General features: G+C 38.6%; 1 protein-coding gene across 2 annotated transcripts in view; it reads right to left on the minus strand.

Annotated features, from left to right (window-relative positions):
* The window catches only part of AhcyL1 (Adenosylhomocysteinase like 1), a 472,277-nt gene that overhangs the window by 160,392 nt on the left and 284,635 nt on the right, over positions 1 to 27,250 (minus strand). For both annotated transcript variants that reach the window (XM_067140830.2, XM_067140831.2), the window contains one exon: positions 19,732 to 19,803. In XM_067140830.2, coding sequence (XP_066996931.1) covers positions 19,732 to 19,803 — 72 coding nt within the window. The remainder of the gene's footprint in view (positions 1 to 19,731; positions 19,804 to 27,250) is intronic.

Raw genomic sequence — 27,250 nt, forward strand, 5'->3', positions numbered from 1 at the left:
AACACAGGGGAGTGTGCTTTAATCTGCTTTGTTTCTAATTGTTATGGATAAAATTTAAACACAAAAGAAGCATATGGGAATAGAAAGATGAAGTTATGACTATTTGCAGATGATATTGTGGTCTGGGGAATGAACAGCAGAGAGTTACAACAACAATTTGATGCACTAAACAAGAAAACTGAGATGTATCAAGGCCACACTAGATATACAGGCCGTGCTGCTGCTTCTGTGACATTACAGTAATAGATGGTCCCGCTGCCTTCTGCCCTGTTATGTAGTCCCACTCCGATTACTGTTTTTCTTTCTTAGCTGTGATTAAGTGTAAATATTTTTATTTTTTTCTGCTATAACTATAACTATATACAGAAGAAGGACAAAACTAAACCACCTTAATTTTTTAGAAGTATATTTACTAACTGTAGGATGTAAAATGCAAACTTCAGTCTTCATTTATTCCTTATTAGTAAGCTTGTCCAATTTTCTCTTTTTTTTGGTTGTGACTTTCTTGCCTTCATCGCAGGAAAGAGCGTCAGAGCTAGGAACTGGTGTATTATCAAGTAATACAAAAAGTGAAATACATTTTTCACACTTAATGTACTTAAGTAAGATATGACACACACAGCCTTCTATGTATGTAATTCCAAAAATATAATTTTCGCTTTTATGTACATTACAACTTACAAATCTCATTTTTTGTCCCATACTGACATCAACTCAATGAAGGTTAAGTTGAGTGGAAAATCCCACCTTCCAATACTTGTTTGTTTTTTTACTGCTAGTCTATGTAATTATGAAATATAATCCAGCTTAAAATCTAATTATGTTATTTAAGAACATGTTTTATTCCTAATTTGGAACATCTTCAGCTTAAAAAGATACAAAAATAGGCATAACGAAATGGCACCAGCGTCTTGGGAAAGGTGCAACATTCCAATTGATGAGCTCACTGCTACACTGGGGCGAAACGTTGGGAATTTTACGATCAATAATGTTATTGGCTTTACGTCCCACTAACTACTTTTACGGTTTTCGGAGACACCGAGGTGCCAGAATTTAGTCCCGCAGGAGTTCTTTTGCATGCCAGTAAATCTACCAACACGAGGCCGACGTATTTGAGCACCTTCAAATACCACTGGACTGAGCCAGGATTGAACCTCCAAGTTGGGGTCAGAGGGCCAGCGCATCAACCGTCTGAGCCAGTCAGCCCGGCCAATTTCACGATTAAAAAAACCTAAAGATTTAAGAGCTTAAATGTTTTTAACACTTATGATGATGATGATGATGATGACGATGATAAGATAAAATGTTCCTTCGTGTTGAGTTAAAACCTCAACAAGTCAATGTGTTCAAGTCTGAGATAACAAAATCTGATGTAAGCGATCTTTCTTCAAAAGCTGGAGAAGTATGTACTTTTAATATCTTGAGGATGAACAAGTCATTACATAACACTTGCAATCTTCCTGTACAACAAATTTGTAGTTTTACTTGGATAAAAAAATCTGACATCAGCACATTGATGTAAAAATATATAATTATTACTTTACTATCACACCTGACAGTGAGTGCATTACGACATTAATGATGACTACTGTGATGATGATAATCATATGCCCCCAACTATAGCGTGCAGCTTGTTTTTATTTGACAACATCTAGGCAAGTACAATTTACGAACTTCATCGTGTAGATCCGTATTGATACAGTTAAAACTAAGAAACAAGGCTGTTGGTGCATTAATTTTGATCTTTTTTCACTTTACCAAATAGCTAAGAAAACCCAATATCTCTTGGGTGATCTATGATGAAGTTTTCAAATACTTTTGTTGGGTAAAAGACAAATGTGTCACCAGAGATTGTGCCAACATCATACGACATGGAGTGTTGAAATGGCCTTTCTTCTGCCCTTCAAAAATCAGACTACTTCTGCCAGGTTTAGAACCTGCAATCTTGGGACCCAGAGGCCGACATAACCACTGATCCATAGAGCAAGCTGTTGCAACAGTAACCATGCAAAATAGGGCACTACATAATCAACCACATACATACAGGGTGTATGTTAATTATACCGACCAAAAAACCTCAAGGATGCTCTTCGTGTTACATAAAGAACGGCGGTGCAATCAGATTGGTGGAGAATTTTTTTGAGAAAAGTAGGTTAATTTTTTTACTTCTGGAAGCACGATTCAAATAGTCAAACTCACTGCATTTGCTCTGCCAAAGAGCAAATTGCTGCCTGCTTCTGTGCTTCAGGGAAGGGAAGGGAAGGGAAGGGAAGGTGGATGTATGACAGGTGGAGACAGAGATAATGTTTGGTGGGAATGCAGAAGTTCCTCGTATGTTTAGTGCAGTCACTTCCCAGCCCCAGCAGGCAGGTTTTCTTTTGTCCATATTAGCTACTAAATTTGCAGTATAAATGGGTGAGAATGGCTCAGTTTCAGTACACCAATGAAGAAATGGCTGAAATGCACTTAGCTTATGACGCAGCAAATGGCAACGGGTAAGAAGCCGCATTGATTTATGGCGTCAGGCACCCTATTCGCCACCAACCTCATCACAACCTTTGTGTCTATTGGAAGGCGACTGCATGAAGAATGCCGGAAGAAAGTCCTCATGTGACAGCATATTTCAGCATTGGTTTAATGTCAATATTTGGGCTAGCATTGTTGGTGACAATTTACTAGGGCCATATGTCCTTCCTCTGAACCTGAACGGTGAAGAATGCTACCTTTTCTCTGCAGAATCACTGCCTAGGTTATTGGAAGAAGTTCCTCTGGATATTCGGCAGTGAATGTGGCTGTGTCGCATTTTACTTACAGTGTCAAGCAGCACTTACACGATTATCCAGGGAGATGGGCAGACCATGGTGGTGGGCCAATTAAATGGCCTCCTCGCTAGGCCGGTTTAATTCCCATGGACTTTCCTTGTTATGTGAAGATTGAAGTAGAAGGGAGAATATTGAAGATTTACTGTAATCAAACCACTGGACGTACAGTTTCTTTCATTCGGTATTTCATCCCTTTGTACAATGATGTGAGTAAAGGAATTTCTATGGCGTGATAGCAGCGATGCATCTTAGGACATGTTAAATAATGAACAATGTTACTGAGACCAACAGACAAGAAGATAAAAGATCGGATGTATTCCTTGAAAGCCAAGTGTCTTAATATGTGTTCTTGTACTGTAAGTGCAATTATGGCTGCTTAATAAACAAACTGTGGATACGGCCTAAAAGAAACAAGAACATTATTCCACATTATTTGAATGAAGAAACTTGGACATTTGCATAGAATATCTCTCTCTCCGTCTACCGTACAACCCAGCTCCCCTCCATTCCCTGAAGCACAGCATAGGGTAGCGATTTGCGCTCTCGCACAGCAACTAAGGAGAGTTCATTAATTTGAATCACACACCTGGAAGGAACAAAGTAACCTGATTTTCTTGACAAGAAAAGTTTTCCCACCAATCCGACTGTGCCGTTGTTCTTTATATAACACGAACAGCATCCCTGATTTTTTGCTGGTATAATTTTGATACTTATGGATATTTAGATATTGATATTTATAATTTAGATACACTCTATATACAGGTACAGTATATTAAACTGTAATAGTCTTCTGGCTGTAGGCCTATATTAAAATGAAAGTGCCACATAGCTGTCTGGGTTAGTGTGACAAAGTTTTAGCAAAAGCAGAATAAGAAGGAGAAAAAGAAAGAGTGAACTAAAAACAATAATATTCCTTAACAAACACTTATACAAGGTGTCCACCAAATCCAGATTTTTTATTTTTTGCTATTCGTTTTACGTCGCACCGACACAGATAGGTCTTATGGCAGCAATGGGATAGGAAAGGCCTAGGAATATGAAGGAAGCGGCCGTGGCCTTAATTAAGGTACAGCCCCAGCATTTGCCTGGTGTGAAAATGGGAAACCACAGAAAACCATCTTCAGGGCTGCCGACAGTGGGGTTCGAACCCACTATCTCCCGAATACTGGATACTGGCCGCACTTAAGCGACTGCAGCTATCGAGCTCGGTAATCCAGATTTTAAAATTCTGACATTTCCCCCATTTCCCAGACATAAAAACCATTTTTTTCTGACACACACTGACAAAAAATGGAATTATAAATGAAGTTTCCAGCTATGACAGTAATATTAAAATACATTTTGAAAACTTAACACCCAAAAAGTAAATGAGCAATTAATGTGCATATTAAATTTTAAAACTTGGAAGTTGAATTTAGTCTAATTAAATTCACTTTAAGATTTAAAAAACTGATTACCATTACTGCTTCAGTGAAGAAATTTCTTCATCTATAGCCACCAATGACTGTCGAGCTTCTGCCATACCACTCTGCTTCTTTCCTTCGAATTCTTTCAGCAATAAAGTGGCCTTTCTCTTATTTTTTTGAAAAGCATCTTCTACTTCCAATGCTTTACGTTTCTCCTTTAGATTTTGAACATACAAAGCATGAGCATTCCTTGCAACATGGAGCATGTTCTTATTAAGGAAGACCTTTTCAATTCCACCGAAGTTTGAAATAGCATCATATATTCTGTTTGTGCTACAAGGGATTCTTGTAGCACGTTCTCTAGTATAATTTCTTTAACAGAAAAACCACGTTCAGGTGAAGCATTTCCATGACACAATATTAGTATCATTTTCAGAAATGAAGCCAACTTTTCTCTTTTCAAAGTTACCATTAGCAAAACAGCGCTGATCCAAAAGGGATCTAACCACTTGTCTTCTGAAGATAAAGAATTCACTACTTCTTTGAAAGTATAATTCTCACAAACAGAAGTGAACTCCCTTTGTATATGATTGGCTTTATCACCTGAGATACATTTGTTTTCAACAAAGGCATTTAAAGCTATTCTTAGCCGTTTGCTGCTTAGAAGTTGCTTGGCTACACTTGGATCGAAACAAGAAATTCCTTTAGTCAGTTTATATACCAGCAGTGACCGTTCCAGTAACTTCTCGCACAGAGCTACCATTCCTCTTACACAATCAGTGCAAAACACTAATAATATATATCTTATTTCATCCAGGAGTGCCACGAAGTGCTGCTCTATGTCAAATTTAGATGCAGGCAAAAGATTTTCTTTACTGTCTAAATTAATTTTGAGGACATTTTCTGAAGACTGCAGTGACTTAGACTTAAACTTTGTCAGGACATTTTTCATTGTTGCAATGAGAGATTCATACAGGAGTGGTGCAAATGGAAGATCTGTCTGAAACTGTTTTAGGAATGGTTCCAAATCTACAAAAAGTGATAATAAAAATGACAACTTGGCCTTCTAAAGTTTATCTTTATGTGAAGTTGATACTATTTTGAAGCCTTTATAGTTGGGGATTTTCTTGTCTATTTGTTTCTTCCACATATTTGTTAACATTAGGTAGGATATCTATAGCACGTTCAATGACCTTTGAATTTTTAAGCCATCCCATAGCACAATATTTCAAAGGAAATACGTTTGAACCTGAATAATGTGTAGAATCGAAGGAATGTAGCAAAACAAGAAGTGAAGAACACGAAGAAACTCTGCAATATTCCACTGCGTTTCTTTTACTGCCATTTTATATGAACTGTGCACAGTAGGCAAGCAAAAAAAATCCAATGTTCACTTAAATAGAAGCATATGGATCATCATTTAATAAATTACAGATATCTTGAAGGAACTTCTTATTAACATTTGGACCATCCATTGAAATTTGTATGTTTCTTAGACTGAGTCGTTGTAGTGCTCGCAAAAAACCATTTAACAAATCTGAGGAGGTAGAGTGACCAAGAAACACTGAATTGAAACATGAAGTGCATAGCTCATAAGTATCAGGATTGAAATATTGAACTACAAGATCCATTTGGCCCATCTGAGAAACTTTATTCAGTGACTCATCTAAACCAACGGTGAAATGTGTGCACTTACTACACGTCTCAAGAACTTGTTTATGGAAATAGGGAGCTAACCCATGAGTGATTGTATATGCAACTTTCGTTCTGTGCAGTGGAACTTTCGAAGCTATTTCAGAGTCTGGAAACATTACTGGGAACAAACGTACACTAGCTTCACTGGCACGTGAAGAATGGTGTTGCATGACAGTATGCATGCACCACATAATCTCAGCTTTGGTTACTTGCTCTCTTGAAAGATAATTCTGTACACATCTAGTCTTCTGTAACAGAGGAAGGAGAAGAAGCAGAAACAGCAGCAGTGGAGTCATATGTGATAAAGTTCATTGTGGTAGCTGTGGCAGGCAGAGGACAATTTTTGTTTGCGGCCAGTGTATTATCTACCGAGTTTAAGTCTTTTGTTACTTCACTATTCCAATGTTCTTTTTTAAAATAACTTGAAAGTGGTGACGATAACTGGCTGAACTTGACACTACTGGCATGCTTCTTTCCTCCCATGTGACATTTTAATGCCTGCTTCCCCAGGCTGCTAAGAGAAAATGATGTTTTACATATTATGTAATATGTTGAAAATTTGTCCTGAGGCACAGGTTTCAACCATGTTCTGAAAGTATCATCAAGCAGCCACCTTTCATTAAAAATGTTTTCCTTGGCTTTGATGAAGACATTGTTAGCTGAAAAAAAGAAGTAACATAAGGATAAAAATCTTTAAATAGTCCTATACTTCGCATGGCTTTCTTCTAAATTGGCAGTTCACAAAACACGTGAGCATTGCCTTACCTATACCGCCAGCACTCTACTGCTTCGGTAACAGCTGATGCAACATAACTGTGGCACACAGCCCTCGAAAAATGTCATACCGTACTAAGAAAATCACACGCAAATCGCAAGTGAAAACAAATTCACAAAACCATCAAAGATAGTGTATGCACTTCCTAACAATAACCAACACAAAAACAAGAATATATACATTATTATTAAAAATAAAGGAAATAAATTATTTATGGCTAATGACTGGCAAAGGAAGGAGGTTATTGCTGATCGAGACAACGGTGCCAATTTTTGTCGAGTCACATTCTTGCCACTCGTTTTTCACGAACTATACTGGGGTATGGTATACAGATGAACTACATCCTAACTAACACACGGATGTAAATAAAATTACATCTACACTGAACACTATTATTTATTTATTTCGTGTCAGTGTGTTGAAAAAACTTAAAATATAAATAAGGTATTATATACAAGCAAAACGAAGTACATTTTATGTCACAAAACATGTATCACACAATGTCTGTCCAGAAATGAGCAACAGAAATTCCCTCTTCAGTGGCTTGAATCAGTCTTGAAGTGTACAACAAACAGGGCAGGACTGACAGTCATACAGGTGTTGGGTAGTTTTGTTGCTCCCCACAATCGCAGAAGTCTGACTGATCTTTCAAATAACCCCATTTTTTTAGGTTATCCTTGGATTTACCTACTCCACTCCCCAAACGATTCAGTGCCTTCCACGTTGTCCATTCCAACTGATGACCAGGGGGTGGAGATTCAGAAGGCACCATCCAATCAGAAGGATGCTCCATTTTTGCTACCCACATATCACAACGTGCTGTTCTTGTTGGTTTATCCAGAGCCTTGAAGACATTGAGGAAACTTTTCCTGGACTTCAGTCTTCTGGGTGGAGGTCGATGTCCAAATAACGGGTGGCTGCTTGTGAGAGGTAGCTTAACCACGTGGTGATGTAGACAATACAGTTGGCAGCCAGCTTTCGAGTTTGCGCAGCTTGGGATTGGCTGGATCAAGACTGAATACATACATACTAACATACTTCACAAACTCAAAATCTCCAAACCAACAAACATCTTTCATCTTACAATGTGATGTCACTTCATTTTAAATCTTGTTCTGTATTCACAAAATGACACATGATATTACAAACTTCTGAACACCTCGCACGGAAGATAGGTTAGAAACTCTACACGGCGCGGCCTGAACAGTGTCACGATGCATTACACATATACACAAGGCTTACCTATGGCAGCGCATATTATTATTATTATTATTATTATTATTATTATTATTATTATTATTATTATGAGCACTCGAATGAGTATTAAGTTTAAGTGAATTTCACAGTTTTCCTGCATTCAATGTTTTTACATTTTACGAGGTAGTAACTATCGCACAGGTCATTACATAGTAAACAAACACAATCACCCGTTGGGTTGTGGAATTATGTCTATATGCACATTAAGTGATTAGAAAAACTGCAAACTCAATATAGGTTTAATTCATCAAGCTCGCCATTCCCCAACAACACAGAAAATATTTTGTAAGTAAGCAGATCAAAACATTGAAAATTCTATTAATCATAGTTGCTACTGCTTGCTATAGGCTATCCATATATATTTTTTTTTTTTTTACCCCCGTGGTGTGGGTTACTGTAGCCACGTCCTAGTTCATGAACCATGGGCAACGGCTGAGTGGCCTAGTAAGTGGTCCTGAGAGTTGGGATACCAGTTGCTATGGAATGGGAGTGGGCATCTCGGACATTCATGGCCCTCCATGTGCTCAGGTGGCTAGGACTATACAATCCACCAGTGGTCCATAACCCATTAGAGGAGAGATCCTCACTTGGACTATGTGCAAGTAGGGTAGCATCCTGCTTCATGAATTTACTGAGCTCAGAACATTTTAAGCAAGCCTCGGACCTATGGGAGTAACGGACTGCCAAACCCATTTCACAGATGAGACACTCCTTTGAAACAACTTGGCGAACGAAATGGAATTCGATGGGGAGCTATCAATATTAATGGGGCTTATGGAACAAAGAAAGTAGAACTGGCTGAGTCAGCAAAGAGGATGCATATGGATGTGCTAGGAGTAAGTAATATTTGGGTAAGGGGAGATAATGAGGAAGAGATAGATTATAAAGTGCACTTGACGGGGGTTAGAAAGGGAAGGGCAGAGTCTGGGGTAGGGCTGTTTATCAGGAATACCATTGCAAGCAACATAGTTTCTTTTTCTTTTTTTCTTTCTTTTTTTTTTTTTGCTAGGGGCTTTACGTCACACCGGCACAGATAGGTCTCATGGCGACGGGACGGTGGGATAGGAAAGGCCTAGGTGTTGGATGGAAGCGGCTGTGGCCTTAATTAAGGTACAGCCCCAGCATTTGCCTGGTGTGAAAATGGGAAACCACGGAAAGCCATTTTCAGGGCTGCCGATAGTGGGATTCGAACCTATCTCCCAGATGCAATAGTTTCTGTTAGGCATGTAAATGAGCGAATGATGTGGGTACATTTGGCAGTTGGAGGAATTAGGACGAGAATTGTCTCAGTGTATTCACCATGTGAGGGTGCAGATGAGGATGAAGATGACAAGTTTTATGAAGCATTGAGCGACATCGTGGTCAGGGTCAACAGCAAGGATAGAATAGTGCTAATGGGCGATTTCAATGTGAGAGTTGGGAATAGAACTGAAGGACACGAAAGGGTGATGGTAAATGTGGGGAAGATATGGAAGCTAATAGGAATGGGAAGCGTTTGCTGGACTTCTGTGCTAGTATGGGTTTAGCAGTTACAAATACATTCTTCAAGTATAAGGCTATTCACCGCTACTCATGGAAGGTTAGGGATACCAGATCCAAAATAGACTATATATTAACCGACTTCGAATTCAGGAAATATGTTAGGAATGTACGAGTTTTCCAGGGATTTTTCCGATGATACAGACCCCTTTCTGATCTGTAGTGAATTAAGTATCTCTAGGCCTAGAGTAGAGAAAGTGAAATCTCTCTGCAAACGAATAAGGGTAGAAAATCTCCAGGACGAGAAAATTAGACAGAAGTACATGGATATGATTAGTAACAAGTTTCAAACAGTAGACAGTAAGCAGGTTCAGGATATAAAAAGAGAATGGGTGGCATACAGGGATGCTGTAGTAGAAACAGCAACGGAACGCCCAAGAACAACTGTGTGTAAAGATGGGAAAAGGTGAACATCTTGGTGGAATGATGAAGTGAGAGCAGCTTGTAAACGTAAAAAGGCTTATCAGAAATGGCTCCAAACAAGGGCCGAGGCAGACAGGGATTTGTACATAGATGAAAGAAACAGAGCGAAACAAATAGTTGTTGAATCCAAAAAGAAGTCATGGGAAGATTTTGGTAACAACCTGGAAAGGTTAGGTCAAGCAGCAAGGAAACCTTTCTGCACAGTAATAAAGAATCTTAGGAAGGGAGGGAAAAAGGAAATGAACAGTGTTTTGAGTAATTCAGGTGAACTCATACTAGATCCCAGGGAATCACTGGAGAGGTAGAGGGAATATTTTGAAAGTCTTCTTAACCTGAAAGGAAATCATCCTGGCGGTGTTGCGAACAGCCAAGCTCATGGGGAGGAGGAAACTGATGTTGGTGAAATTATGCTTGAGGAAGTGGAAAGGATGGTAAACAAACTCCATTGTCATAAAGCAGCAGGAATAGATGAAATTAGACCTGAAATAGTGAAGTACAGTGGGAAGGCAAGGATGAAATGGCTTCATAGAGTAGTAAGATTAGCATGGAGAGTTGGTAAGGTACCTTCAGATCAGACAAAAGCAGTAATTGCAACTATCTATAAGCAACGGAACAGGAAGGATTGCAACAACTACCGAGGTATCTCACTGATTAGTATACTAGGCAAAGTGTTCACTGGCATCTTGGAAGGGAGGGTGAGATCAGTTGTTGAAAGGAACTTGGATGAAAACCAGTGTGGTTTCAGACCACAGAGGGGCTGTCAGGATCAGATTTTCAGTATGCGTCAGATAATTGAAAAATGCTGCAAGAGGAATAGGCAGTTGTGTTTATGTTTCGTAGACCTAGAGAAAGCATGACAGGGTACCGAGAGAAAAGATGTTCACCATACTGGGGGACTATGGAATTAAAGATAGATTATTAAAATCAATCAATGGCATTTATGGTGACAATTGGGCTTCAGTGAGAATTGATGGTAGAATGAGTTCTTGGTTCAGGGTCAGGGGTCAGGGGTTAGACAAGGCTGTAATCTTGCACCTTTGCTGTTCGTAGTTTAGATGGATCATATGCTGAAAGATATAGAATGGCATGGAGGGATTCAGTTAGGTGGAAATGGAGTAAGCAGTCTGGCCTATGCTGATGACTTGGTCTTAATGACAGATTGTGCCGAAAGCCTGCAGTCTAATATCATGGAACTTGAAAATAGGTGCAATGAGTATGGTATGAAAATTAGCCTCTCGAAGACTAAATTGATGTCAGTAGGTAAGAAATTCAACAGAATTGAATATCAGATTGGTGATACGAAGCTAGAACAGGACGATAATTTCAAGTATTTAGGTTGTGTGTTCTCCCAGGATGGTAATATAATAAATGAGAATGAATCAAGGTGTCGTAAAGCTAATGCAGTGAGCTCGCAGTTGCGATCAACAGTATTCTGTAAGAAGGAAGTCAGCTCCCAGAAGAAACGATCTCTACATCAATCTGTTTTCAGACCAACTTTGCTTTACGGGAGCGAAAGCTGGGTGGACTCAGGATATCTTATTCATAAGTTAGAAGTAACAGACATGAAAGTAGCAAGAATGATTGCTGGTACAAACAGGTGGGAACAATGGCAGGAGGGTACTCAGAATGAGGAGATACGTAGGTGGTTTGAAAAGTTCTCGGAATGTACTAGAATTAAGTATCTTACCTCGGTGGAACTGCTTTTATTTTTCAACACAGTCTCCCTGTAGACTAATGTGTACTTATGTGTAGTGTATCTGCTGTTAATAACATACCAGAATAGTTGGAAAATTTTCCAATGAGGTGACTTGTTTACCATAAATTCTGTAGTGAAGTAATTACTTTAAATTGTAAATTCTCATCATAAAAATACACCAACACTTAAGAAGTTTAGAATTTTTATTTTCTTTGCTTTGATGTCCAAAAACTTCCTAATATTCAACATCTACTTACAGAAGTACTGTTCATAACATATTTAGTCAGCATACTAGTACAGGAAAATATCATTCACAGAAACAGCAACTATCCTAACAAAAGTTATACATTAAATTCCAAGACAAAGATATATTCTGGCCACATCAGTGCAAATTATTCAAAGGAAACCATTCCCAAGGAAATCTAAGAACACCCCAACCTTCTAAACCTCTTTGATTTTTAAGAAAATACAATTACACTTAACTGGCCACATACACAATATTTTTGTGTAAATTGCTGTAAAGAGCATGTTAGTATGTGAAACGATACCATCCATTACAATGAATATTGTCTCTGCCAGGAAGAAAACACTTATGTGCTGCAATGTGTGAAAATAAGATCTTGGCGCCACTGGAAAGCCTAGATTGCACTCTACAATCTAAATCGATAATTTTGACCATATTGGTGGGCAAGCAATATGTGGGGCAATCAGGGATGAACATATCAATGTGTTATAAAGAACATGTTAACACAAAACAAACTACACTATATATTCAGCTATGTTTAACATGTGCATGATAGCAGTCGCCAATATACAAACATAGGATGGGACGCGAGATTAATAGATCCAATGCAAAACAAGTAGACGTATGAACACACATACTAGATAAACTAGAAATTCACATGTTAAAAATAAATCAATCAATCAATACTGATCTGCATTTAACGGCAGTCACCCAGGTGGCAGATTCCCTATCTGTTGTTTTCCTAGCCTTTTCCTAAATGATTTCAAAGAAATTGGAAATTTATTTAACGACTACCTTGGTAAGCTAATCCAATCCCTAACTCCCCTTCCTATAAATGAATATTTGCCCCAATTTGTCCTCTTGAATTCCAACTTTATATTCATATTGTGATCTTTCCTACTTTTATAAACGCCATTCAAACTTATCCGTCTACTAATGTCATTCCACGCCATCTCTCCGCTGACAGCTCGGAACATACCACTTAGTCGAGCAGCTCTTCTTCTTTCTCTCAATTCCTCCCAACCCAAACTTTGCAACATTTTTGTAACGCTACTCTTTTGTCGGAAATCACCCAGAACAAATCGAGCTGCTTTTCTTTGGATTTTTTCCAGTTCTTGAACCAGGTAATCCTGGTGATGGTCCCATACACTGGAACCATACTCTACTTGGGGTCTTACCAGAGACTTATATGACCTCTCCTTTACATCCTTACTACAACCCCTAAACACCCTCATAACCATGTGCAGAGATATGTACCCTTTATTTACAATCCCATTTATGTGATTACCCCAATGAAGATCCTTCCTTATATTAACACCCACATACTTACAATGATCCCCAAAAAGAACTTTCACCCCATCAATGCCGTAATTAAAACTGAGAGGACTTTTCCTATTTGTGAAACTCACAACCTGACTTTTAACCCCGTTTATCAACATACCATTGCCTGCTGTCCATCTCACAACATTTTCGAGGTCACGCTGCAGTTGTAACTTGTAACGTTGTAACTTATTTATCACTCTATAGAGAATAACATCATCCGCAGAAAGCCTTACCTCCGATTCCACTCATTTACTCATATCATTTATATATATAAGAAAACATTAAGGTCCAATAATACTGCCTTAAGGAATTCCCCTCTTAATTATTACAGGGTCAGATAAAGCTTCACCTACTCTAATTCTCTGAGATCTATTTTCTAGAAATATAGCAACCCATTCAGTCACTCTTTCACTCTTTTGTCTAGTCCAATTGCACTCATTTTTGCCAGTAGTCTCCCATGATCCACCCTATCAAATGCTTTAGACAGGTCAATCGCGATACAGTCCATTTGACCTCCTGAATCCAAGATATCTGCTATATCTTGCTGGAATCCTACAAGTTGAGCTTCAGTGGAATAACCTTTCCTAAAACTGAACTGCCTTCTATCGAACCAGTTATTAATTTCACAAACATGTCTTAATATAATCAGAAAGAATGCCTTCCCAAAGCTTACATACAATGCACGTCAAACTTACTGGCCGGTAATTTTCAGCTTTATGTCTTTCACCCTTTCCTTTATACACAGGGCTTACTATAGCAACTCTCCATTCATCTGGTATAGCTCCTCTGACCAAACAATAATCAAATAAGTACTTCAGATATGGTACTATATCCCAACCCATTGTCTTTAGTATATCCCCAGAAATCTGATCAATTCCAGCCGCTTTTCTAGTTTTCAACTTTTGTAGCTTATTGTAAATATCATTGTTATCATATGTAAATTTTAATACTTCTTTGGCCTTAGTATCCTCCTCTATCTGGACATTATCCTTGTAACCAACAATCATTACGTACTGCTGACTGAATACTTCTGCCTTTTGAAGACCCTCACATACACACTCTCCTTGTTCATTAATTATTCCTGGAATGTCCTTCTTGGAACCTGTTTCTGCCTTAAAATACGTATGCATACCCTTCCATTTTTCACTAAAATTTGTATGACTGCCAATTATGCTTGCCATCATGTTATCCTTAGCTGCCTTCTTTGCTAGATTCAATTTTCTAGTAAGTTCCTTCAATTTCTCCTCACTTCCACAGCCATTTCTAACTCTATTTCTTTCCAGTCTGCACCTCCTTCTTAGTCTCTTTATTTTTCTATTATAATAAGGTTGGTTCTTTACCATTCCTTACCACCCTAGGGATAATAGTTTAAACAAATGTACAATACAAGAAATCCCGTCATTTAAATTGGCAGTTCAATATACAAAAAGAAAAGGTGGAAAAGAAACAAAGGAGGAGGTAGCTTAAAACGGATATCTCCCCTCCAGCACAACATGCTTCTCCTGCTTGCTCCCCTCCGACATCCAATCCAATGTAGCCTTGGCTGACACTGTAGCTGAAGGCAAATCCAGTTTTAACAGATCATATACACATGCAAATACTGACCAAAATTACATTAATCCACATGTGATTTTTAGATTTTGGAATTTTAAGCAGAAGATTTGACACACACTATGGATGTTAAATCACATTTAGATTTCCAAGGTCATAGTTTTTAGATAATTTTCAGTAGATAACAATGATATTTTAATAGGTTCAGAAATGCTAAGTGATTTTAAATGATGAGCTGAAGAAGAGAATTGAATTCATGTGTTAATATAGACAAAAAATAAACACTGTACTTGCTACGTATTGAAAAGGCGGATCCATAGGAAAAGCACGTTATAGCTCTACAATCTAACCAAAACATCTATGCAACATTTCAAAGTTATTGTTGTTATTCCAGAAAATATTCTACCTCCTACCTGAATGGTTATAAAACATTCACTTCTGAAGAGATGTAGTTAAATTTAATGTAACTTTAAAGTTTTCAGTCTGTCAAAGACACTAACTATAACACATACTGGTATAACACTGTAACATACCTGTAAAAAGAAACGTACTATTAAAAGAGTTAAAGACCAAGATTATGAACAATTCTTGCTTATAATTACCCCTTAGATTCTATTTGATGTTTAAATATCTGCAGAAAGTTGGTATTTGGAAAAAAATTAATATGATTTTGTTAGATGTTGCAAATGGGAGATTTGATTTTTTGCAAAATGACATACAGGTGATTTAACTAGATTATTTATTTATTTGTGTCTTTATTAAGTGGCGAAGTTAGGGCTCTTGGCCCTCTCTTACACTTAACCACATCCATTTTTTTATTTTTACAGTATTAATCTAAAATATCATTGTAATAAATTACTGTTATTGAGATATGTAAGTCAGATAAGGAATTACAATAATACAATTAATTAAGGTTACTACTGATGAAAAATTATAGGGTAAATTGAGAGTGGGTAATAACAAAAAATGTATCAACTTATAACCTAAATAATATATCTACAACTAGCTTAAACGAAAACTTATTCAAATATAACGCTAAAATAAATTAACTGAATATTATTATGTTGCAACCTGAGTGTACTAAAATCAATGTTACTATGCAGTCAATTTCTATGAACAGTCTATAGCCTTAAATGAGAGTAGTAAGAACGTAAATAGGATAGCCTAAGAACTTAAATCTAGTACGTAATTTTTGGTTTCATTCACACGTCATTCACTCTTACATTCATTCGAGTCAACTGTATGTACTCTGGAGGAATTTACGGTACGCTGTTTTAAATGTCCTAGACGAGCAAGACTTTTTAATATCATCTGGGATCGTATTCCATAACCTCCAAGCAGAGACCAGGAATGAATAGCTGTAGGTATTTGTTTGATGCGGTGCTGTTTCAAGTAGTGATCCGGAATGAGTGTTAATTTCGTGGAACGAAGAAAGACACCTAAAACTGGACGAAAGCAACTGATAGACGAGGGTCATTTGGTGTGTTTTTCTACGGTCATTTAAGCGTAGCCATCCCAACCTTACGTAGTATGGTGTTATATGAGCATCATGTCGGAGCTAGAAGGTATATCGAATGCAAGAGTTCTGTACATGTTGTAGCTTTGTTGCTTGTTCACAGGTTAGGTCAGTCAATAAACTGTCACAGTAGTCAAAGATTGGAAATAGAAGTGTTTGTATGAGTTTTAATTTAAGGTCCAGTGGGAGAACATTTTTATGGTGCTTCAAAGGATAAATAGATGCACGTAACTTTTCTGCACACATTAGTTATATGCTCATTCCAGGTCAGAGTCTCATGTAAGGTGACCCTAAGGTTTGTAACAATCTTGGTGTATGGCACTTCGGTATCATCAATGGTAATTGGAGGAGGATTGTGATTACTATTTAGAGCACATAGTAATTTTTTGTGTCCAATTATTATGCTTTGGGTCTTTCGTGGGTTGATGAGTAAGGCATTGTTCCTAGCATACGTTGTGAGTCCTCGCAGGTCTGTATTCATATGCTGGATCGCTTCGCATATACTATCTACATTGGTATGGTAATATACCTGTAGGTCATCAGCATACAGATGGTATTTACAGTGGATAAGTGGGGATGAAATATCATTGATATGCAGGCCGAATAATAAAGGTCCAAGCACAGATCCTTGAGGCATGCCAGATAATCTGATAGCCCACTTGGACGTAACATCGTTTACTGAGACACACCGACGACGATTTGTGAGGTAGGATAAAAAGAAATTGAGCGCATTCCGGTCGACGCCAAGGGAGCGCAATTTTGAAAGGAGTAGTTGTATGTTGACTGTATCAAATGCACAGCTAAAATCAAGGAGCGCGAGTACCGACACCTGTCGCTTATCCATAGCAAGCCTGATATCATCTGTTACCCGAAGGAGTGCTGTCGTCGTACTGTGGCCCTTCCTGAAGCCAGATTGCAACGGATCTAGTGGTGAATGATTTGTGAGATATTCAGTTAGTTGCTCGTGAATTAGTCGTTCAAGGGCTTTCGCAAGCGGAGGGAGTATTGATATAGGGCGGTAGTCTGATGGATAAATTGATGTGGTGTTCTTTAATACTGGAATCAATAGAGCATCCTTCCAAATGTCTGGAAAAGTTCCTGAATTTATACAGTAATTGAAGATATGAGTAATGATCGATAATACTGCGCTGATGACATTTTTTATGAAGCCTATTGGAATATGATCTGCTCCTTTCGCTCGAGATTTAATGAATTTAAGACTCGTTTTACTTTGTTTATATTGACAGTTCGCAATGAGAATGTTGGTTCAATATTCAAGTAATTGGCATCTTCATGTAACGGGATTCCGGATATGGGTCGAGTTTCTTTGATTTGTTTACCAGTGAAATGAGAGTTAAGTGTGTCCAACGATATTGTTGGAATATGAGGTTCTTTAATTTTTCTTATTCCCATTGAACGTAACGGATTCCACGCATTAACTGTATTGAGATTTTTGGTTTCATTTCTGATATATTTAAATTTACTGTTTCTAATTAATTGTTTCGTTTTGTTCCCTAGGCGACAGTATTGTTCGAAATCCGTTTGCTCTTTTGTTGCTCTGTACCGGCGAAACAAAGAATCACGGCGGGCCATTGTTGCTTTTATCTCGGTGTTTAACCACGGAGCAGGAGAGCGAGTAACCCTTGCCTGCAGAACGGAAGCATGCTTGTCATAGAGTCCTAACAATAAGGAGTTAAATCGATGTACTTTCAAATTCACGTCGTGCAATTGTCGTATGTCGTCCCAAGGCAAATTATATACATCATATTGTAATAGAGTTAAGTCTATATTTTTCATGTCTCTGTAGTTTACATACTTAGCTTTACACTTCGGCACCCGCAGTGAGTAGCACAGATAGATAAGATCGTGTGTAGAGATACCAGGGACAGGGATTAGTCCGTGCTTGACAGCCTTATGGGGATTATTTGTCACTAAGTAGTCAATTAGAGTGTGGGTTGAGCCGTTACGTGTGTGTACGTGATTAGTTGCGTCTAATGGTAAGATGGTCATGTCCATTGAAATGAACAGCCTGCGAATTCGGTCCGAGTCACTAGTCTGGGTCAGAAGATTTATGTTAAAATCACCGAGGATTATGGTGTATTCGTAACCTGGTATCAGTTTAAGCAGATCCGCCTCAAGTGCGTCTATATTACTTACCTCGGGTGGCTTATATACTACTACTATTAACACTTTCTGGTGGTTGACAATAGCCTCAAGGAACATATATTCAGTATGCGGAGTGTCATTGGGGGAAGATTTACAGATTATTTTGCTCTTAATGTCGTCTCTACAGTACACTGAAACACCACCGCCTCGTTTACCTGCATGGTCATTCCTGAATAAAGTATACCCATCAATTTTACAAGCGCGGAACTGATACTGTTAGTCAACCAAACAAGTGTGCTTGCAGATTTGTACATGGAAACTCACAATCTCACTCAGCATGTCACTTGTACATGTTTCACTTCCTTTATAATAGTATGAATTAATGTAATAATCTGTCAGGTAGAAGGTAAAATATTTTCTGGAATAAAACTGTAACTTTGAAATGTCACATAGATGTTTTGGTTAGATTGTAGAGCGCGGTCTGGGTTTCCAGTAGTATGAAAATATAATTTTCACCCATCGCTGCACATGGGAGGTTTTTCCCTGGCAGCGACGATATATTCATTATCATAATTCTAGTATACCAGTTTGATGTTGTTTTTTTTTTTTTTTTTTTTTTTTTTTGCTCCATGTCGCACCGACACGGATAGGTCTTATGGCGACGATGAGGGAGGAAGGGGCTATGAGTGGGAAGGAAGCGGCCGTGGCCTTAATTAAGGTACAGCCCCAGCATTTGCCTAGTGTGAAAATGGGAAACCATGGAAAACCATCTTCAGGGCTGCCGACAGTGGGGTTCGAATCCACCATCTCCCGAATACTGGATACTGGCCGCACTTAAGCGACTGCAGCTATCTAGCTTGGTGTTTGATATTCTAAATCTAATGAAGTAAGTTGAGTTTGCTATAGCAAGTTGTATTCAAGTAAATTAAATTTGGAGTAAATTAAACTTAGGGGTACAGTTAAGTAACCTCATATAGCAAGTAACAACCAAGTTGTTACATTGTTTGAATAGGAATTTTCTTTTAAAATAATTTCTGCAAAACATCTCTACAGAAATCTCAATTAACAGGAATGATTCAGAAAAATATTAAGTTGAATTTCTATGGACAGTAAAGCAGAAAAACACACACAATTTAGAAAAATGTGTATTTAAATGTACAATGTGCAGTCACATTACCAAAAAATTACAAGAAGGTTAGAATGGAACTTTCAATTTTCTTCACCAATTTGAAATGAAATTACGTATTTTTAATTCCAGAGCCATGCATTAGTGAACTATAAGATAATAATGGCAAGAAATGTACTAGAACAATATCCTTATCTCTTGCTAAAAAAGATTTCACAGCCATGTATCAACCAAGACAACTGGTTTTCTTACCTGAGTGGAATAAATGTTGCATGCTGCCCATCTCACCTGAGCTCCCAACTCAGCAAGAGTTTCAATTAAAACCTATAAAGAATAATAATTTTTGTATCAGTATTCACACCAAAGACATTTTATACAAACAATTACTTAGAAAAACTATATAATCACCTACACAATTGATGCGAGTAAAAAAAATTGCACTGGATTTTTGCACATACATACAGTAAGGGAGACAGGATACGACACAAATAAATTATAATACACGAAGCAATGAATGTATTCATCAGAAAAATTACACTGAATTACTAGAGTGATAATATTTGTATTCCTACGACATGCTGCAGATATGCATATGCAGCTGATTGTTACCTTCCATGATCAACATCTCTTTCATTTCTACCATACCAAGTGTTGGAAAGGAACAAGCAAGTGTCAAATCAGGTTTTAACAATTTTGCTCTACATCACACCAACAGATAGGTCTTATGGCGATGATGGGATAGGAAAGGCCTAGGAATGGGAAGGAAGTGGTCGTGGCCTTAATTAAGGTACAGCCCAATCATTTGCCTGGTGTGAAAATGGGAAAACACGGAAAACAGTCTTCAGGGCTGCCAACAGTGGGGTTCGAACCCACTATCTCCCCGATGCAAACTCACAGCTTTGCGCCCCTAACCACACGGCCAACTCACCCAGTGTGTCAGTAAATCTACCGACACGAAGCTTAGGTATTTGATCAGTTTCAAATACAACCAGGCTGAGCCAGGATCGAACCTGCCAAGTTGGGCTTAGAAGGGCAGCGCTCTATCATCCGAGCCACTCAGCCTGGCCATACACATATATAGAGAGAGGAGATACAAACAAGAAAAGAAACACATAACAGGACAAATGCAATGGCAGGTTAGTGTGGCAAGAGGGAGCAACAGAAAGTGGATACTAGTACAAACATGAAAAAAAATCAAGTAGGACTGATGAGGAGACAGCCTATCTATTTAAAGACAGCAGTGTATGAAGATGTGGAAATTGTCCTTCTCCTTTTAGTTTTAATGTTTGTTCTTGTGTCTTCTTTCTACTGCTCCCTCTTTCTCTTGACCTGTCATTGTGTTTGTCCTATTACAAGTTCCTTTTTTTGTTCCCATCTCTCTATGTATGACTGTTCTTTTTTCTTTTTAAATTTGCTTTGTGTCGTACTAACAGAGATAGGTCTTATGGCAACGATGGAATAGGACATGGCAAGGTGTGGGAAGAAAGCAACCATTGCCTTAGTTACGGTAAAACCCCAGCATCTGCCTAGTGTGAAAATGGGAAACCACAGAAAACCATCTTCTGGGCTGCCGACAAAGGGGTTCAAACCCACTATCTCCCAAATGCAAGTCGACAGCTACATGGCCAAACCATGCAGCCATTCACTCTGTTATATATCTTAATTTACCGAGGGATATACTATATTCACTGTAACCAAAATTAAATATAAACTGAGTGGCCAAAAGTCATGGGAAGGAGTGTCCCATTAGAAAATGTGCCAAGCATAATCCTTCACCACTGCGGCTAGCTGCAGCGTAGCTGAGCAGTCTGTCACAGACACCAGTGTCGTGAAGATGGCAACACGTCGCAAGTTAACCGACTTTGAAAGTAGGATGATCATCAGCGCACGACACATGGGTGGAGATTACAAGCAAATTCAAGTTTCCGAGGTCAACAGTGTCGAGGGTGTCTTCAATATCGCGGAAAGGATGTTACCATCCGCGTAAAGAGCCGCACAAGAAGACTACGTGTTTAACAAGCGGACATAACATTAAGAATCAAGAATCAAAAATCTTTATTTGCCATTGACAAAATACAATGAAATAGGCTTCGTCAACTGATAATAATTTAGTACTTAATATTACTAAGGCTAAATGAACATACACCTTTTATTAAAACTTAATATTAACATTATGCATTTCTAAGAATTCAGAGGTATTATAAAATGGATTTTCTATTAACCAAATCATACATTTTTCTTTTAAAATTACTTAAAGGAGTGGACCATGCAGAATGTGGTAATTTATTAAATAATCTTAAACAACAGATTTTATGTGAGTGAGCAGTTTTTGACAGCCTGTGAATTGGGATGTTAATGTCTGCTTTGCCCCGAGTATCATGAAGGTGAATGTTTTCCCTAGTACTGAATACATTTTTGTTGTTTTTAACATAATTTATGTCTGATATATATACAAATTTATAATTGTCAGTATTTTAAGCTTAATGAGGAGAGGTCAACAATGGTCAATTGCACCACCCCTACACATTGTTCGGACAACCTTTTCCTGTATTAGAAGAATATTATACACATAAGAAGAATGCCCCCATAATAACAGTCCATTAGTAATGTGTGACTGGAAAAGACCAACATATGCCATCCTTAGGTAGTCACTGCTAACTAAATCCCTCAATTTCCATATCAAATAGGCCACTCGTGATATTTTTTTTTACAAACATGATCAATGTGTATTTCCCAGTTCAATTTGGTATCAATATGAAAACCCTAAAGTTTGAGTGACTGATTTTCAATATCTTTGGATAATCCTAGTGTGAAAAATTGAGTTTTATCCTGATTGCACAACAGCCTATTGGATGAAAACCAATGCACTGCAGTTGCAAGAGCTTCCTGCGACATCTGATGCAAACTTGAGATGCTCTGATGTTTTGTAATTAACGTTGTATTGTCCACATACGATGTAAGAACATGAGCTGTGACATTTTGCGGTAAATCATTGACTGGCAGAATAAATAAAAATGGACCAAGGACAGAGCCCTGTGGCACATCAGTTGTAACTTTCTTCAAAGTGGAATACCTATTTTTAATTGAGACCAACTGATATCTGTTATTTAAGTTTGACTTATGTTCAGTGAGGGATACTCGACACCATACATCTCAAGCTTTGCAAGTAAAATTTCATGATTAATACAATCAAAAGCTTCACTTAGATCACATAACACCAAAGAGATGGCCTGCTTGTTTTCAAAAGCTGTTAATATCTGATTAACAATTTCAAGAACAGCAGTAGTAGTACATTTACCTTGTCAAAACCCAAACTGACTGTTGGACAGGAGATTGTAAGTTTCAAAATAGTTGCTAAGTTGATTGTACAAAAGTGATTCAAATATTTTACAAATTATTGGAACAATTGGGACTGCACGATAGTTCTGAAGAAATTGTTTGTCCCCACCTTTAAATACTGGAATAACTTAAGAAATTTTAAGTAAATCGGGAAAAACTCCAAACACTTATAAAAAATAAAAGGTTCAGAAATCAAATGTACAAAGGGCACTAGGAAAGTTTTGCAATGCGAGTGAATGCTTTAGACTTTTTCAAAATAATTTCCACCACACTCGATACACTTCTCCATTCGTCAAAACCAGTCACTGAACCAACTCTGCCACTTTTCTTCGGTTACATTTTCACACTCTTAATCTCATGCTGCCAGAAGCTCCTTGTCGGATGCAAAACGTCGCCCTTTCAGCTTCAGCTTCAGTTCTGGGAAGCGTGTGAAGTCACATGGGGCAAAATCAGCACAGTATGGAGGGTGATCAAGCACAGTCAACCCTGATCTGGCAAGAAAATTCATTGTTACATTAGCACGATGTGCTGGAGCATTGTCTTGATGCAAGAGCCAAATGTTGATCCGTGACCTTGGACGGAGCTGCTTGAGAGCCTGGATGACCTGAGGCAGACAAGTCTCACTGTACCACTTCGCAGCAACTGTCCATTGTGTTTCTAGCATAACCCGAGTCAGGCTGCCCCGTTTAGTGAAGAATACTGCAATCATCCTTTTCTTCACTGACCTCGACTTTCGTACAGTCACAGGAGTACCCTCATCTTCAAGCAGCCACACCTCGTTCTGGGATTTTGTTGGGACATCGTAATAATAAAGCCAAGTTTCGTCACCTGTAATGATGCTATTGACGTTACACGAAGTCCCATTTTCAAACTGTTTTAGCATTTTTCGGCACCATTTCACTCGATGTGCCTTTTGTTCCTCTGAAAGTGAATGGGGCACCCAAAGGGAACAAACCTTTCTAACATGGAGATGGTCGTGTAGAATTGAATGAATAGCTGGTGCAGGGATGTGGAGAGTCTCTTCTACCTACCGATGTGTCAACCGCCTCTCTTGCTGCAAAATGTTCCTCACAGCTTCAAAGTTTACCTCAGTCACTGATTCAGACGGTCACCCAGAACGAGGATCGTCTTCAACCCCGAAATTTCCCCTCGGGAACTCTTTGTACCAGCGGAAAATTTTTGTCCGATGTGGATAGTCTTTCCCCAGCATAGGAGTCATTTCCTCCAGGCACTGGTCAACAGTTAATCCACGAGCAAAATTGTAGCGTATAATTGCGCGATATTCACCTTTAGACCACACTGACATCTTAACTTGCTTTCAATCCCACTGCTTGGTAACAAATGGTGTGAAGGTTGCGCCTTTGTGTCTTCTAGACTGGTTTTCACCCTTCTTTTCAACCCTCACCATAACAGGGGTGTCCGGCCAACTGTTTTTGCATATTGCAAAACTTTCCTAGTGCCCTTTGTATTATTCTTTTGATGATGTAATTAGATAACCAATAACAATCTATACTCTTAGAGTTTGATAATTTTAAGCTAACTTTGATTACTTCATCAGATGTGACTTCAACCCAATGGAAAGTGTTTCGGCAGGGGGGTTGAATGTGAAGAAAGTCGCGCGCAGCCATACTTCTGCAGAACCACACTGGGCGCTCAACAGGCTGCGAGTCAGATCATCTCCCAGTTGAATGTTGGGAGTCACGAACCCATTTCTACCAGGACTGTAAGGAAGCAACTGCACCGCATAGGCTTCATCAGCCCGCAAACATCGGCAATGGACCATGGAACAGTAGCGGCGTGTGGTATGGTCCAATGAACCCCAGTTCCAGTTGTATCGAGCTGATGGGTACATGAGAGAGTGGCATATACTGTACCCCATGAAGCTATGGATCCTGCATGTCAACAAGGTTGTGTCCAGACGTGACGTGGCTCAATTCTGGTTCAGGCGGCATTCTCATGGTCAAAATTAGGCCCCACTGTCCAGCTACAGGGCGCGCTGACAGGTGCAAGTTACTGGACATTCTTTCAGATCATCCGATTCTCTTTCTAGCTCTAGAGTACCTTGATGGAGATGCCATGTTTCAACAGGACAATGCACCATGTCACCGCTCTGTGGTGGCATATAGCTGGTTGAAGGAGCATTCCAGTGAAGTTACTACAAGGGATTGGCTCTCCAGATCCCCAATCTAAATCCAATCGAGCATTTATGGGATGCTATCAATGCTGGTGTACGCTCCATGAAGCCCGCACCAACTACACAAGACCAAATGTGGGTAGTAGTGCAAGATGCAAGGGTCCAGGCGCCTTCAGAAAGATTCCAACACCTTGTAGAGTTGATGCCTCGCCTTATTGCAATCGTTTTGAGGGCTTGCGGAGGAGCAACTTGTTATCAACATCTCAGTCAGTGTCTTCCCATGACTTTTGTCCACTCAGTGTACAGCATACCAGCATTTTAATGGGAAACTTCAATAATGAATAGAAGATCATAATGGCAAGAAGAGTAATTGTAAGTGTAGAGAATAAGATGATATGGAAGCTAAAAGGAATAGGAATCTCCCCCAATGATGCCAAGAAATTGTATGACCTACAGTGAATTGAACATTGCAAAGCTTTTTTTTTTTTTTAACAATTCTGCTTTACGACACATGGACACAGATAGGACTTAGGGCGACAATGGAATAGAAAATGTCTAGGAGTGGGAAGGAAGCCTTTTTTTCTTTTTTCTTTCTTTTCCTGCATAATTTCAATGTTTAACATATTCACTGCCAACCTGTATACATACGTTATTAAACGCCGTGCCTCGTCTGTCAAACCCGTATATATACGTTTTGGTGTAGTGTGTACTTCACTGATCTCACAAATGAACACTATATAGTGTCATGCTTTGAGATTCCATGGAAATGCTCACAGAAGTTCTGTACAGCTGATATACCACTCCGTTTCATGTGTTTTGAAAGCGATCTGGAGTTATTTCAGCTTCGTTGGAGTGGAACATCTTTCCCGCTAACATGCAGTCATCATGGATTCTTGAAGTATACATTCATCTCTTGTTGACGAAGAAACTGAATGCTTCCTCATAAATAGTGATTCTGGAGACCTATATTTTGATAATGAACATGGAGAATATCTAAGTGGCGATACTGAACTGCAAGAAAGTACAAGACAAATTAGTAATGATGAATGTCATGCCAAATTGTCATCCCTTTTTCAGATAAATTATTTTTTCCCCAAATGTAAATGATTTTGATAATACCAGTTCTTAGATCAACAATTTTATACTTCAGTAATAGTATCTCCAAACGGAGTAGCCGCGTGTATTAACGTGCTACGGCTATGGAGACAAGCTCTGCACTCGGCAGGCGAGTGGGTTCGAACCTCAAGTCAGCTGTCCGGAGGATTGATTTTTTTTTTTTTTTTTTTTTTTTTTTTTGCACTCCCAAGCAAATGTGGGGACAGTTCCTATTCATAAACCACAGCCGATTCTTTCCACTTCCTTACCCAGTTTCATTCACCATCATTCATTTCATATTATCTTCACAACAGAGGTTTGCATCAGGAAGGGCATCCGGCAGTAAAAAGAAAGGAGTAAAATATAATCTCACTTCATCCCCAACCCTGTCTTGGGCTAAGGGGACTATAAGCATTCCATTAGTAGTATCAGTAAATACGTATCTGTATAAGTGCTCCTTCCTAAAAAAAAAAAGAGCAGTGAAACAGTTAAAGACATTCGGTGAACAAATGCTGCCAGGAAGCTATCTTAAATAATTATGCAGTATCCAGTAATCGGAAGATAGTGGGTTCGAACCCCACTGTCGGCAGCCCTGAAGATGGTTTTACGTGGTTTCCCATTTTCACACCAGGCAAATGCTGAGGCTGTACCTTAATTAAGGCCACGGCCGCTTCCTTCCCATTCCTAGGCCTTTCCAATCCCACCATCGCCATAAGACATATCTGTGTGGGAGCGACGTAAAACAACTAGCCAAAAAAAAAAAAAAAAAAAAATTTTCAAACCACCTCATTTTCCCACTTTAAGACTTTTTTTAATTGTTTGTTTAATAATGTGCTGCCTTTTTACAGGTAGGTTAAAGTGTAATATTTATATTTAACTAATGTGTGTGACAGACTGAAAAACTTATGTTACATTACACATTAAGACAATCACGATCGAATCTTGTGTATTGTTATGCCTTTAAATACACATGTGCGTTGTAAAATTAATAAACATCTGGCACTTCCTTTTTGCTGGCCACGTGGATTTAAATACCTCGACCAAATATTTTTTTGAAAGGATGTGTACCACCACAAAGGTTAAACCTCCAGAACTATAAATCAATCAATCAATCAATCAATCAATCAATCAATCAATACTGATCTGCATTTAGGGCAGACGCCCAGGAGGCAGATTCCCTACATGTTGTTTTCCTAACCTTTT

This window comes from Anabrus simplex, chromosome 2 (assembly GCF_040414725.1).
Source record: "Anabrus simplex isolate iqAnaSimp1 chromosome 2, ASM4041472v1, whole genome shotgun sequence".
Classification (NCBI taxonomy): domain Eukaryota; kingdom Metazoa; phylum Arthropoda; class Insecta; order Orthoptera; family Tettigoniidae; genus Anabrus; species Anabrus simplex.